Source organism: Chlorocebus sabaeus, chromosome 26, assembly GCF_047675955.1.
Source record: "Chlorocebus sabaeus isolate Y175 chromosome 26, mChlSab1.0.hap1, whole genome shotgun sequence".
Lineage (NCBI taxonomy): Eukaryota > Metazoa > Chordata > Mammalia > Primates > Cercopithecidae > Chlorocebus > Chlorocebus sabaeus.
In genome coordinates, this window is record NC_132929.1 from 1963874 (window position 1) to 1979939 (window position 16066).

Below are 16066 nucleotides of genomic sequence, written 5' to 3' on the forward strand. Positions count from 1 at the left end.
ATGCCCGCGTCGAGGCTGCGGACAGTCCCCGCACTCGCCCGGCCGCCGAGAGCCCAGAGGAGCCGGCTCCGTGGCCGACCCCCAGCCCCGCCCGAGTCCGCGCAGCCGCGGCTCCGCTCGCAGCGTCCGGCCCGGGCCGCCCCCGCACTCCGCGGTCCCGGAGCTCCGAGTCCCGTGCGGCGGGCGCCGAGGCGGGAGGGAGCGCCCAGGGCCCCGGCCTCGGGCCGCGGCGCGCGAGGGGGAGGGCAGGGTGTGCGGCGCGCCGGCTCCGCCTCCGACTCTCCGGTCTCCTCCCCCGCCCCGCGCCCGCGCGCGCTCCGCTCTCCTCCCCGCTCCTCCCTCCCCTCCCAGCGCCCGCTCCTCCCCCTCCTCCCCTCCCCCTCCGCCCTCCTCCGCTCCGGGCCAGCGCGGCGGCGGCGGCGGCAGCAGCAGGAGCAGCCCCGGCTGCGGGTCGCGACGGCGGCGGGGCGCCCCCTCCCCCGTGCCGGGGCGCGGCGGAGGGATGTGGGGCCTTGCGGGAGGGAGGCTTTTTGGCATCTTCTCGGCCCCGGTGCTGGTGGCTGTGGTGTGCTGCGCCCAGAGGTAGGGTCGGCGGGTGGGCCGGCGGGCGGGCAGGGCGCGGGGTGCGCGGGGCGCGGGCGGCTGAGCCGCCCCTGACCCGCTCTGTGTGCCCCCCGCCCGTCCCCCAGTGTGAACGATCCCGGGAACATGTCCTTTGTGAAGGAGACGGTGGACAAGCTGTTGAAAGGCTACGACATTCGCCTGAGACCCGACTTCGGGGGTAAGTGGGCTGCGCGCGGCCGCTGCGGGAAGCGCGACCCACGGCGGCGGCGGCCTGGGCGGAGGGAGGCGGGGGCCGCAGCCGCGGAGCCGCGGCGGGTGGGGGTGGGGGCCCTTCGCCCGCGCCCCTCCGGGGGTAGCCCCCAGTCCTCAGAGCCGCCCGCGCCCCGCGTCGGAGCTGGGCTGATCGCCGTGTCCTGCGCTTCCCGCAGGTCCCCCGGTCTGCGTGGGGATGAACATTGACATCGCCAGCATCGACATGGTTTCCGAAGTCAACATGGTGAGTGCCCGCCCTCCCAGGGCGGTCCCCACGCCCCCGGCCCGCTGTCTGGGATCACAGGCGTCCACAGGGCTGGGCCGGAGGCCTCTTCGGCCGGGGCCGAGTTTCCCCGGCCCGCAGACGGAGCCGCGCTCCCGGGCGCCGGCCCCTCGCTTGCCCGGCTCCCTGCACCCGCCCGGGGCGCTCGGGGGCCTGGCTGGCTTCGGAGCCGCGAGGGCGCAGCCTTCCTGCGGAGGGGTCCGGCCGGCCTGGCGCTCCCGTCTGCCGCTGCAGCTCCGCCAGCGCTCTGCTGCCTGGTCCCGGGGCTTCCCGAGCGCTGCCTCGCCTCCCTAGCAACAGGCGCTGTGGAACCGGGAGAGGCGAGATGTGGGGGTGGCTCCCGTGTTCTAGGTAAGATAGTTAAGGTTTCCTTTGTTGTCGTTTGGAAAGAGGTGCTGGCTGCAGGAAAGGGGAACGAAGACGGTGGTCTGTGCGTTCCAGGGGTGGTCTCTGCGGTTCCTGCCAGGCCGCCTCCTGGACTGGCTGACCCGGGCCCGGCCCCGCCAGTCTCTGTCCGAGGTGCTGACCGGCTGCCGCTGCTTCGGAGAGCGGGAGGCCGCGCCTGGGCTCGGAGGAGCCGCTCTGCCGGGAGGGTGGGAGGCCGGTGAGCCAGGGTGCCTTCGGTCTTCTGTGGATGCAGACTGATTCAGTATTCTGACTGTGGGAAGCGGAGGTCAGTGCCCCGAGGTGCGAAGCGGGCTTTTGCCAGGAGCGCTTTAGGACGCCGGGGAATCGGGAGAAGGATGGCTCTTTCATTTGTTAATTGAGCTGAAACGCCGTGGGATTTGAAAACTAGTTTAGTTTTCTGCGAGGGACGCTCTAGAAGGAGCATTTATAAACTATATATATTTTGGAAGGAATCGTTTGCAACTTTTCTTTCGGACATACAACGTTGAGACTACAGTGAGACGTGGTTTTAGAGCCACTCCGTAGGCTTCTTAACTCTGGTGTGCGTCGGAATCACGTGGGCAAACTTGCTTTAAATGCATGCTTGCTAGTTCCTCACTCCCATGGATTCTGATCAAGGTAGGCTGGAGTCTTGGGGTCTCTGCATTTAAAACTACTTCAAATATTTTGAAGCGGGTATTTTGTGGACAACATTTTGAGAAATATTTCAGTAAGTCATAGACATATGAACATACCCAAAGTAAAACTATTTTAAAAAATAGATGTTAGTGAGGTACTTTTAAAATACCTACCACTAAGGATCTTGTAGGAAGAAACTTAACCACGCCAAGGTGTTGTCATTAATTTTTCACTCTTAATCTAAAGCTTTTAAATTTACAATATGTATTTTAAAATGTATCTTTTTTCAAAGTGTATCACTTAGGACATTTGTAAGTCAAATATTATATCAGTAATTAGCAAGAAACAGAGAAGCAATGTGAGTCATAAATTACCTTACAATAAAAATTAACATGTGTATTTTACTTTTTATGTAATACTATAAAAATGATTTTACTCAATGTGTTTGTTTTGTGCTTTTAAGGAAACAAGTTAGTACATGTAAGATCCACACTCTGTGATCTGTGATTTTCTCAACTGGGGACTTCACATTCTCTAGAGAAGACAATTTAGTACAGAAGTTAATTGATTATTTAGTGGATTATTATGTCAAAAACCATTGTATCGGAGGATGGCAGGAGGAAGAGAAAATGTCTTGATTTTGCCCTTCAGGAGCTGTACACGATAGTAAAATAATTCGGGGAGCGAGGAGAGTGTGCTGTTGCACACCATCACATGTTTGTTTGAGTTATTTTTTAAACTTAGTTTTCCAGTTGTTCTGGCATCATGCTGTTAGTTGATAGCTTTAAAAACTTCATCAATGTTTGCCTAATTCGTAGTCTGTGACTTGAAGTGTCTCAATTTTCTGCAAACCCAGTAACAGACAAATGGAAGATACAGGCCATTGTACTGAACAATCTTTAAGTGTATATTCCATAGCCAATAGGTATGTATAGCATGCCAAAATATACTTGTATGCATTTTTTTTGCATTCTTAGGACAGTAATTTTTCTGGCTCTGTAAACACACACTTATTATAAACAAATCTTGAGGATGAGTAGAATTGGAGACTGAAGGCTATTGGGTAGATGTGAATGTCAGCCATTGAAAATATCTTCCTCCCACAAGCAGATTGGTCACATCATGTTCTAGAAAAATCTGATTTTTCTTAAAATATTTGTGCATGATAATTATGGTATTTCACCTGTTCCTAAAGAAACCTCAGATAGAGCAATGGTTAAATATCATTTAGGGACTCACATTTTAGAGGGAAAGAACAGAAAATATATGAGCATAGGATTAGAGCTGCCACTCAGTTATGTTGTTTGAAAACAGTAAAATCTATTAATGAGCTTTATTAATCACCTTACTGGTCACACAAAACTAAGTGTGGTAAGTTATGAAACTAAGTAAGAAATGGTCTCACTTTAAGCGTGTTGTAACTCTTAGAGCAGATACGACAAACCGTTGTTCACAGGTAGAATGTGGCAAGGCCCATTAGAGGAACAAGTGACAGGCACACAGAAGAGAGAGGGAGGGAGGAGGAGGGACGAGAGAATCTGGCTGGGGGAAGGGAGGTATTTGATGTGGAAACTTTCATGAAATAAATTATATCTAAATTATGTGAGGGATATGAATAGAATTCTGACTGGTTTACTTGAAGGAGGATATTCTGGGTTAGGAAAGAAAATGACAGAGTTCTGAATGGATGGATGAACAGGATCAGAGATTTAGAAGGGGAGATTGGAGAGACGAAGTTGGAAAAGCAAGACAAAGCCCTGTGCACCTAGACTGTTCTGCCAGAGGCCAAGGACTTCACATGATAATTTCAGGAAATAAGGAGCCTATAAATGATAAAGGTTTTAAAGCAGGTAATTGACATGATTTGAGATGTGGCATAAGATGATTATTTTGGCCAAAATGTTAATTTAGTAGAGGATTAGGGATGGTGAGGTAGAATCAATGAGGGATAAATGATCTTGGAAGATTCTTTCTTGAAAATTTCCCCTCAGGTTTTGATATTTTGAAAATGTGTATTTAGTGAAATAGATACAAATTCACCAAAGTTCAAAACAAAGACTTTGAAAAACACGTGCATCTGAAAATGGGGAGAGATGTGTATGCATTTGTTCATGAGTTTTTTAGGGTCATTGCAGAGAACAGTAACAGATACTACTCAAGAATGATGCTGTTGTTGCTTTTTGCTTTAAACAATTGTAGATTCCAGTCCTTATCTACTGTATGTGTCGATGATGCCTCCAAAAAATGTCTCTGACCTCAAATAAACACATGCATAGATTAGTTATGCATGTAAACGCGTATCTCATCATTCATTTTGGTGTTTTGTGGAAACAATCTAGGAAAGGATTTGAATGTTTTAATAGTTAGCATTGGTTTTGCCATAACTTGCTTCATGGATAGTGGAGTTCTACATTTCCATTTTTTCCTAAATCTTTTAATGTTCCTTTTCATACACTCTTTTTTTTTTTAATTAGCTGACCTGATACTCATCAAAGACATTTTGCTTTGTGTAACTTCCCTCTTGTTTCCCTTAGCCCCTGTTTAAAATTTGAGATAATCTCTAAAAATTATGCATGGCTAAATAATTATTGAGATTTAGTTTGTGTATTTCTTTAAGTGAGATTGCGTATGTCCAAGGACACTGTCTGCTGAAAATTACTGTGTGTGTTACCATTTTGGTGCTTACCAGTGGTTCTAGTGAACAATAAATGTGTTGAGTAGATAGATGAAGAGATCAACAAATGGGAAAAATTATTGCAAGTATAGGAAACATAAAATACTGAAAAATAAAACAATTAGGGATTTTAAATTTAAACACAGTGTTTTAAAATAAGAGTTTTAAACAACTTATTAAAATGAGCCATTGTTTTGATCTGTTAATTTGGAGAAGTCACATGTACTTACTTTTTACTTCATTAACTATGTGGTATTAGGGACATAAAACTAGATTCAGACTCTAGTGATAGTGATGATAATTCCTGTAATTTAACTTCCACTTTGTTGTCACTTCATCCTTAACTAATCCATTAAAATTAACTCAATCTTAATGCAAGTGTTAACTACAGGACATTTTTTCTCATTTCGTGCATATAAAAAATTATTGTTTTTTTTAATTAGAGTTCCTTTTGGGTAACGTATAATGTGTATTTTTAGTTATGAGACATACGCATTCATTATGCTGCTGTTTTGTGTTCATTTCTCACTTGTTGCATTTCTTCTCATAAAATCCATTTTTTAATGTCTAGGTGTGAAATAAGTGTGGTGCGTATGAACATAATTTTAGCACATTTCAAGAAGCAGCTTTGGAGTTATATCACTACTAAACGGATAAAGTCTGACCCGTGTACAAAAATCACACGCGCACATACACATTTGCACTATTATTTTATGTTTTTCTTTCTTCTTTTTAGAAGAGAGGCAAAGAGGAGAGGCAGATTCAAGCTAGAGTGAGCTACGATTAGAGGTTTGGAAAATGCAGCTTTTAGACATCTTTTGTCCAAATTTATGTTACTCAGTCTCCTTCCCCCCATTTCAGGGTCTAGAAGCTGCTTTGCCGTCAGAGAGTGCTGAATGAGAACACAGCATGTCCAGTCCCTGGCCAGGTTCTCAGGCAGGAGGAGCTGAATCCCTGGGGTCCATGTAGTGTGTTTAACAAGAGCCTTATAGCATTGGGAGCTACGGGTTCTGTTTCAAGTCCATGGGACCATCTAGCCTCAGGCAAGTCACTTAATCCTCAGGAATTCAGTCGGAGGTTTCCAGATGCCCATTGTGTGGGGACACAATTGATACCAAAGTGATATCATAAGGGGCTGAACTCTACAGAGAAAAGCTCAGTGAGGACACCCACACTGTCACGTGTTAGCAGGCTGTCCTTTACTCCTTGCTTCTGGAGAGGCCTGGGCCATTTTCAGAGTTTGCATATGAATTGCTATTAGCAGTTTAAAGGTAGGAAATGCGCTAATGCTCTTATTACAAAGCACGCTGGGGGATGACTCAGCAGAAAGGAAGACTGTTTTCCTGACCCAGTTGGGGTTGGAAAACTGCTTACATGGAAGGCATTTCAGGGGTAAGGTCCAGGGTGTGTGTCTGTGCGTGGCTCTAGGTTGCTCCCTTTGGGAGGCGAGGGTGTTTATTGAGCACATTACTTTTCATTGACAGTATGTTTCATGCATAAGTTATGATCATACATCAATGCTGGGGCACTGATAAGAAAGCATATAATGAACTTCAGAGATGGATGACAATAATACCTTACATAATATGCTCTTTAGTAAGAGAGGCTTGTGTTTAATATTAAAACGTATAGTATAGAGAGCAAAAAGAGAATGCTTTTTGCCTTTCCCCTCGGGGGGTTGTAAAACTTATATTACATCTCTTTGAATAAATGGATCTTACATGCATCGTCCTGTTACAGATGACCTCTTGCTTGAGCCTGTGCTGGGCTCTAGGATCTTATGGCATGTTGTCTTTAGTTTGAAGTGATGGGGCAAATCTGCTTATTTACGTGTAGTTAAAGAATTACGTCTGGTAGGTAATTGAGTTGCAGTTGACAAATTACAACTGGTATCTGTCTTTGACTCCAACATTTGGTTTTTCCAAAGATAAAATATTCTGCTTATATTTCCTTGGATAATGGTAAACAAAATGAGTTCAAAAAGATAGCTGTTGCTTCTTGGGCTACTTGCCAAGTGAGGGTATCTTGTAGATTTGGTCTTTGTTTAAATGAAGAATGGAATAGATGTTAAGGAGGAGGGCAGTGTTCTTTTAATGAAATGCATGCAGGAACAAAAGAAATGGAGAAGTGTCAATAGGAGGTGTAGAGTTCTCCTAGGATGTCACATCTCTTGGAAAGGACTCATGTTTGGGACTGCAGGCTTCTTGATTTTCACAAGGAAAACCATCTGAATTCATCAACTGACTTTTCACAATCTAATATGGGTGACAGCTGTTCTTTCTATTCTATGGGTAGCTGAACCTTTCTTTCTCATGGGGTCTATGTCTTGTGCATGCTGATGGTTGCATTTATTTATATCAAACATTTGGAATAAATAAATGAAGCCTATCACACATTTGAAATCTTTTGTCATTCATGTTGAGGTGTGACATAGGGAGTTGGTAACTAACAGTTTTACACCATTCTGCAGTTTATAAAATGCTTCAGGTATTATGTCACATTTGATTATCAAATTTGATCCATCAGCTGGTGAGGTAGGTAATAGAGGTGTTAACCTCATTTCCGTTTTTTAGGTGAGGAAATAGGCTCAGAAATAGCACTGACTTTCTCACTCTTTCTGCACGGCAAAGCTGGGACCTGGTTCTGCTCCTTTGGTCTTTCTACCTCCTCATGCTACAGGACAACAAAAATGTTCCTTTAGGGGTTCATGGGACTTTATCTTCCTCCATGACCTTCACTGCTGTCTAAATTAGACATTTCCCATTCTGCATTTCTGTGAAAACTTATTCTTTCCTGCAACGCTTATTATAGTGTTAAATATTCTTTTGGTGTGTTTGTTTGCTTAGTCTTTCTCCTCCATCTCTCTCCATTAGACCATACACTCCGTGAGGCAGGGCTGTTTCTATGAGCCGTTCTTTGCATAGGAGCCAATATCTGATAGGTACCTTTTCAATATTTGTGGAAAGGAACATATGAATGAAGAATAAACAAATGAATAAATACATAAGTGCATGAAGAAACTGATATGTAAATTTCCAATGAAATACTTTTATATCTCGGAATTTGGGCTCAGGACAGGAAGAATCTTGCAGGCTAAATGTGATGTATTCAGTGTTTACCTTAGAGGACATAATTTGTGTGATTTCACCCAATTATAATACCACCAACCAAAGATCACAAAGTCTGTAAAGTATTCTGTAGTTGGTACCCCTTTCACTGGGGGAACTTTTATGCTGATTTCAGAGCAGAAAGAAGAGTAAAGGATTGCAGTGTTCTCTCAAAATTTAGCCTATGTAATAAGCACTGGTGAGGATATTCTAAGCACCAATCACAGGTGCCTTTGTACGCCGAAAGTTTTGTGTCTCCTTATAAAGTATATGAGGGTGGAGCTTTTGTATATTATAGGGAAGTTTTGATGTTCTTTTTAGACAGGGATTCTTTGGACTTTGTCTTCCCTTCCCCCTGACCACTCAGCAGTGCAGTGGAGCAGAAGTGGTTTTCATTTGTTTGCAAGTTTCCGGTGCAACTTACTTCTGGGCCATTTATGCCAGCCATTAAGAGGATTGTCTAGCTGCAAAATTTGGAAGAAGAGGACTAAGATAGATCTCATCTCTTGGCGATGTGCTCAGTGCCATTCAATCAAGACAGAGAGTGAGTCTCTTAATCTCTGTAGCTTGAAATGTAGATTGCCCCTCATTCCTTTGTAGTCAGGAGACCACATCCAGAATTAGAAGCCATGTGTAAACGTTAACTAATGTATCTCTTTTTGCATTTTTCCACTGAACTTGAACATTACACAGAAGTATTTACTACAGATATCAAAAACTTTGGCCTGTGCAGTACTAACATTTCACATAAATAAGAATAAGATTAAGATCTGAGAACATCACAGTTCTTTAAGTGTCCTAATTTGTTTTTAAAAGAGGATATGAATTTTATTGATTACATCATCATCATGTTTTACCCCAGTTCTACAATAAAAGAATCCCTTTTATGTAACTGCTGAATCCGCATGCCATGATTCATGACACTATATATATATATATATATATATATATATATGGTTTTTTTTTTTTTTTTTTTTTTTTTTGAGACCAAGTCTCTCACTGTCGCCCAGGCTGGAGTGCAATGGCGCGATCTCAGCTCACTGCATCCTCTGCCTCCTGGTTCAAGCGATTCTCCTGCCTCAGCCTCCCAAGTAGCTGGGATTACAGGCAGCTGCCACCACGCCTGGCTAATTTTTTGTATTTTTAGTAGAGATAGGGTTTCACTATGTTGGCCAGGCTGGTCTTGAATTCCTGACCTCATGATCTGCCTGCCTCGGCCTCCCAAAGCGCTGGGATTACAGGCATGAACCCGGTGTGTGTGTGTATATATATATGTAAAGACTGAGTTTCCCTCTTGTCACCCAGGCTGGCATGCAATGGTGTGATCTCAGCTCACTGCAACCACTGCCTCCTGGGTTCAAGCGATTCTCCTGCCTCAGCCTCTCGAGTAGCTGGGATTACAGGCACATGCCACCACGCCCGGCTAATGTTTTAATTTTTATTTTTAGTAGAGATGGGGTTTCACCGTGTTGGCCAGGCTGGTCTTGAACTCCTGACCTCAGGTGATCCACCTGCCTCAGCCTCCCAAAGTGCTGGGATGACAGATGTGAGCCACTGTGCCTGGCCCATTTGTTTTATGTTATTTTGTATTAACTTTAAAGATAACAAAATCTGCTAGTCTAAAATGATATAACCCTGACACTGTTTGCTAAATATTTGTGTAAAATATTTGTCAGTTAACTCAACATCACATCACTGTTCTTTTAAATTTTATTGTTTTGAATAAGACTTTACAATAATTAATTTTAATGAGTAGAAGGAACAAATTTTCTGGGTCATCCATTATTTCATGGTGTGTATGTGTGCGTTATCTATGCAGACCCAGAATGGTTGTGAAAGAACAAAGCCAATTTGGATAATTTATTGTAATATTATTAATTTTTGCCAATTATGCTGACTGTAATGCTCTATGTGAGAGATAAGTCCATATATCAGGTCAAAAATATACTAGAATGGCCACAGAGCACAGTTCTTGCCATGTAGGATATGCTTGGTAAATATTTGTTGAGTGAATTCTTGGAGTCGGTGGCCCTTGCAGTAAAGGTGTATCTTTGAACTGTTTTTTTGCAGAGATTCTCTTTTTTGGGTACTTAGCCCATAACATTAACTGTAACTTGAAACATGAAGATCCCTGTGAACTTGTCCCAGAAAAAATATCCGAGTTATGGAAAACAGTGCCATCCCTATGGCCCAGACCAGTGGTTCCAAAGCTGTGGGCCAAGAACCCTTGGGAGGCGTTGGAGTTACTGCCAGGTGCCCTCCAAGCATAATTTCTCACCATTGGTATACGCTGAAGGTGCAGAGTTCACAATTAGGGCAGGGCCTGCAAAATGTTTTGCCTCTTCAAGGCAGTATGCATGCTAGAAAGAGGGCGGGGATACCTGTCTGAAGACCTGGGTTGATTGTGCGATGTTCTTTGTTGAGGCTGTTAAACATTCTGCGGTTAATTCATTGGTATGAGGGTATATTGGATTGTGCTGTTGAATGAGTTTTCATTTCTGAATCTTTCTTTTGATTTGGCCCTGGGCACCAAAATTCCCTGTGAGATGTCATTCCTTGTGGCGTGGACTAAAACAACGGTTGCTTAGAGAACATCTTCCTGTAGAATGTTAATGTGTGTCCTGTAGTCAAAGTGTTTCTGCTCAAATAATATTGGAAATTATGGCAAACACATAAAATAGGTTTCTTTGCGGCAGGAATTGTCAGGTTCTTTAATACATTAATGATTTTGTAAGTCTTCATGGGGGGTGAAGAATTCAACATTTTCCAGATATATTTGACCGGAATTTTTTTTCTTTGTGAAGGGATGAGGGGCCCTATTAGCAACTTCTTCACCAAGTTTTTGGTAGGACACAGTTTAAGAAATATGGGGCTAAAGGACTGAATCAGAATGGTCTTCCATATTGATGACGATAGCAGAGAAGGTTACTGTATTAACATAGCCTCTTTTAGTGACAGGCCCACATCGTAGAAGGCAAAATTTTGACAAATAATCTACCGGTTTACAAAGAGATGAGTGATATTTTCCAGAAATGAAGGTTAAAGTACTTGTTATAATTAATTGATTTAAAAAAATAAGATTTTTTGTTTTACAATAATAGTCTCCATGACATTGAGGGGAGGTTTGTATGTATTAAGCCTTCTTATTTTCTTGTACGTACTGTAAGAATAAATGATAAAGGGGGCTGGGCGTGGGGTTTTATGTTGGTAATCCCAGCACTTTGGGAGGCCAAGGGGGGCGGATCACCTGAACTCAGAAGTTCAAGACCAGCCTGGCCAACATGGCAAAACCCCATTTCTACTAAAAATACAAAAATTAGCCGGGCGTGATTGCTCTCTCCTGTAATCCCAGCTGCTCAGGAGGCTGAGTCACAAGAATCTTGAACCCGTGGGGCAGAGGCTGCAGTGAGCTGAGATGGCGTTGCTGCACTCCAGCCTGGGGGACAGAGAGAGACCCTGTCTCAAAATAAATAAATAAATAAATAAATAAATAAATAAGAGGGATAGAGGTGTGTATTGAAGAGGAAAAAGTGCAAGGGGCATCAACAATAGTAGCTTAATTTGGAGAACAAAATACGGCTTCCTGAGGCTATTGGGCGTGGGCGTGGTTTGTAGCCTTGGATGCCTGGAGATTCATCCTGGGGGCTGTAGCAGCAGGGGAAACAGGCAGGGCTCTGACGCTGCATCCCACTAGGGAGAGCCCCCTTCCATCTCCGAATATATTCTGGTACATACACAGATATTGTGACATGTAATTTATATTATATACAATGAGAATATATAGTATAGTATATAATCTATATGTCAGTTATATTTCCATATAAAATGAAATTCTCTTTGGATGAAAGATTCTAGTGATGAAAGTATTTGGCCTCCTCTGGAGGAAATCATCTCTAAAATTTCTCTTATGACTAATATTGAATCTTTTTTTTTTTTTTTTTTTTTTTTTTTTGAGATGGAGTCTTGCTTTGTCACCCAGGCTGGAGTGCAGTGGCATGGTCTTGGCTCACTGCAACCTCTGACTCCCACGTTCAAGTGATTCTCTTGCCTCAGTCTCTCAAGTAGCTGGGTGTACAGACGCGTGCCACCACATCTGGCTACTTTTTTTTGTATTTTTAGTAGAGATGGGGTTTCACTATGTTGACCAGGCTGGTCTCGAACTTCTGACCTGGTGATCCGCCCACCTTGGCCTCCCAAAGTGCTAGGATTATAGGTGTGAGCCACTGCACCTGGCCTGATTTTGTATAATTCTATGAAGAGTGTATACCTGTTCAGGAATAGTCACTAACAGTAGCTTGGGGGCAGATGCGTTTTCTGGACTGTTCTGTAAAGCATGGTACTTTCATAAGAGGACAATATTGATTAACCACCACTGCAGAGGCCTCTCTGGGACCTGACCTGTACTTGGCTCAGGGATTGTAAAAGACTGGTGATCATGGGTGAGTAAATGAAAGCAGATCCAGAAATTCGAAGAGATTCAAAACTGTTAATTGATTGTGGTGGGTTTTTGTTTGCTTCTGTGTGTGTGTGTGTGTGTGTGTGCGCTGGCGTTTAGAATCAGAGAAAACCGGTTTTTAAAAGAAGCATTCTTGTTTTGGAAATACAGTGCTTATGTATGTATATCTATATCTATATCAATCAATCAATCATCAATTACTCATTCTTCTTTTTCTCCTTATGCCTGGAGAACCACTTTTCAATCATAAAATAAAGATAGAGTTTGAAGCAATACTAAATATGCTAAATAAAACATGGTTCTCCAGGCTTAAGATTTTACTTTATTATCATAAACTGTTTGGAATGTTAATTATCTAGGCAGTTTCTCCAGTACTTCAGGGTGATTTGCCTTTAGAGAACATAGGGGGTTTAGCTTTCAAGCTCGCCCTCTGCAGTGGAAAATCTGAGGTGTAAGAACCCTTAGATCCCAAGGAAGGGTTCCTGTGAACTCTGGCAAGTCGTTCAGACTCAGTTTGATCATCTTTCTAATGAGGGTACTGGAATGGATGCTCTCTGAGTTGCCTCGCAGCTCTGATTTCCGTGTTTCTTAGAGTCCGTGAGCTGTTTGAAACATGAGGGGACCTTCTATTTGCTTTACACAGACTGCAGCTTCTTGTCATTTGATACCGTATGTGGTTTAATTGGTTGTCCACGTGGTGGTCAGTGGCACTGAGCCCATCTCCTCTGGCAGCTCGCAACTGTGTTGTCAAAAGCGTGGTGTGTGTAGAACCCGGGAACTCTTTTTCAGGTTCCCTTTGCTGCATGCTGAGCCTCAGGTACTTTGTACATAAACAGCTGGGATTTAACATCCGAATCCATGCTCAGTAATTTTCAGGTCTCAAACATAGCTGCATTAGTTTCTTTGGTCTGAATTTAGAATTATTAGTTTGTGAATAAAACGTTCAGTAAGCTCTTAAAATGTTTCTCTTGTATCCAAAGCATAATATTTCCCTTATTACTAAGAAGAACCATCCGGTAGAGAAATACCTTAGTTTTTGTTGTTGGGTTCCAAATTGTCCGTATTCAGGTTTTTAAGAACATTTTACATACATTTAATTCATGCACCATTTTTGAATCTTTTGTGGTGCTTTAGTAACAATCTTAACATCCTTTGAGTTCATAATCCAGACCAAAAGGAAGAGGACAGGGGTGTGGTCAGTATCGGCTGCAGTGCTGCACTCGGCCAGTGTGGGGCGTGGAGCCAGCATTTCATGCAGATGATTTTAAGCTTGGGCCTCAATTATAGCATCTCTACAAAAAATAATGTTTGGGCTGGGCACGGTGGCTCACTCCTGTAATCCCAGCTCTTTGGGAGGCTGAGGCGGGTGGATCACGAGGTCAGGAGTTTAAGACCAGCCTGGTCAATATGGTGAAACCTCGTCTCTACTAAAAATACAAAACTTAACTGGGCATGGTGGTGCGTGCCTGTAATCCTAGCTACTCAGGAGGCTGAGGCAGGAGAATTGCTTGAACAGGCACCTGGGAGGCGGAGGGTGCAGTGAGCCGAGATTGCGCCGCTGCACTCCAGCCAGGCCTACAGAATGAGACTCCATCTCAAAAAAAAAAAAAAAAAAAAAATTTGGTATGTTGTACTTTTTTTGATTCCTAGTCTTATTAATAAAAAATTTTATATACATAAAGCCCAAGCAAGGAAACCGCTGCAGGTGTAGAGATGAAGACTTCGATCTGCCTATACCAGAGATGTGCAAAGAGACCAGGAAAATTGCTTGATTTTATTCTGTCATAGGAAAAAGGTGGACGTGCAAATTATTAAGTTTTAGGAAACTACCCAGTCAGGATTGGGATTATATCCATCCAAATGTCCCAAACTTGGAAGTAGCCCGTGACCCCCACAAAAAATTTCCAAGTGTTCAACTTAGGTTTTTCCGCTGTAGATGAAATCCCGTTGGTGATGGGTTTAGTGTTTGTGTGGAGGAAATTACAATGTAAAGAGAGTAAATAAGCGATTGACGCTAATTTACCACCTTGACATAATTTGTCTACAGTGGTGGTGTCACATATGTTACTTAAGGTTGGTTTTTTTTTTTCTTTTTTTTCTTTTTCGCTTTTAAAAGTATGGCTGCTTCTTGCAAAGTTCAGATGCTCACAAGGGGAATGCACTTTGTTCCAAATGTTAGCTAATTAGCACACCTGGGGTAGAATCAACGCTGAGAATTGGTGGGTGGGCACAGATCGTGGGCCTTGGTTGGTTTGTTGAGATTAAGAAGAAAAGGTCAATTAATGGGGCAGATTGTCCTGCACTGGTTCTCAGCTGCCTGCCTGAATGACATTTACCTCTCCTTAGGCGATAAGCAGTGATGGCTTTACCTGCTGGTTTCTCTCTCCAAGTTTGGATACCTCATGAGTCTGTTTGACTCAGTATTTTTTCTCCTTTTATCACATCTCTGAGTTTCTAAAATAATTAAGGAAAATTCTCTTCTCCAACATCCTTCAGAGGAAAGCAGATGGAATTTGTTAAACAAAGGCTGACAGGGAAGCAAGCCTCTGTTAATTGACATCTAATTTCCTGATATGCCACCCTTTGCCCAAGACACTATTTGATTATGCAATAGTGTGCAAACAGAAAAATCAGAACCTGCTCATGCTGCCGTATTAATAGGAACTGTCAGTCAGCTGGTGGAGGGACTCAACATCAGACTTACATATGATTAAACCATTTTCTGTGTATTACCACAAAAGCGTGAGTGTGTCTAGACTGCACCTCTATGGAGATTTTTTCCTGTATGGCTACTTGCTTTATAAAGGAAACTGTGAAAACAACAACCCTCAGAACAAAACTCTGAAATGTAAAACAAAACATGTTAGAATTCCGTTACACTGATAGTGGAGCCTGTTGAGATGGTAGAGAAGAGGACTTGTAAGGGACTGGTTTTGTGAATATGTATGGCAAAACACTAGTTTTGATGCTTCACAGTAAAACGCTGTTAACTAATTTACACTTACTGTAACAGGTTAGTGCAAAGTGAGCTAGAGAGAGATTTTTAAAATTCTAGGCTAATCAAAGCACTTTGCATTTTGTAGGTTAACAGTGGGAATTAGCTGGAAGGAGGCAAAACAGTGAACTTTGCCATTTTTAATTTTCAAAATACATAATATCACTGAATAATGACCTCTTGTATTCTCTGCCATAACTTGACTTTTTAGTTCGATTGCTCCATGTTGATTAGTGTGTTCTTGTACTGTCTCCTTCCTTCTAAATACTTTAGCTTAGAGGTGGCTTAACTCTATTACAACCGCTCTTGTAGCTAAATGAAATGTCTAGCGACGTAAATCCAAATGATGATAGTTTGGGATTTTCCACTTTTTTAGTGCCCCCATTCAAGCTTTGCAAGTTTGACTTGTGACACTCGTAAGTCCTCAAGGCCACGTTAAAGTTATTGAAGAAACTTATGAAGAGAATGTTTGATTTGAGCCCAGGAGTGAGTGAGCAATTGAGCATGCCGGGCAAGGAATGTGTGAGGAATGAGTAATTACAGCTCCTGGGGACACTGTTGGGCCGTGGTTGCAGGGCAGGAATGAAGAAAGGGATGAGTTTCTGGGCACTTGACCTGGGGAGCTGACAACTCAGTTCACAGCAGACTAGAAGGCATGGAAAGACCCAAGGGAACCGTGGTGGGATACGAATAGCAAAAAATGGTAAAA

The 16066-nt window shown here is 43.2% G+C and overlaps 1 protein-coding gene across 1 annotated transcript in view; it reads left to right on the forward strand.

The window, feature by feature from the left end:
* Positions 1 to 407: 407 nt before the first annotated feature.
* Positions 408 to 16066, forward strand: part of GABRB3 (gamma-aminobutyric acid type A receptor subunit beta3) — a 224558-nt gene continuing 208899 nt past the window's right edge. The window contains exons 1-3 of the mRNA XM_008017342.3: positions 408 to 582; positions 690 to 781; positions 993 to 1060. Coding sequence (XP_008015533.1) covers positions 503 to 582; positions 690 to 781; positions 993 to 1060 — 240 coding nt within the window. The 5' untranslated portion in view covers positions 408 to 502. The remainder of the gene's footprint in view (positions 583 to 689; positions 782 to 992; positions 1061 to 16066) is intronic.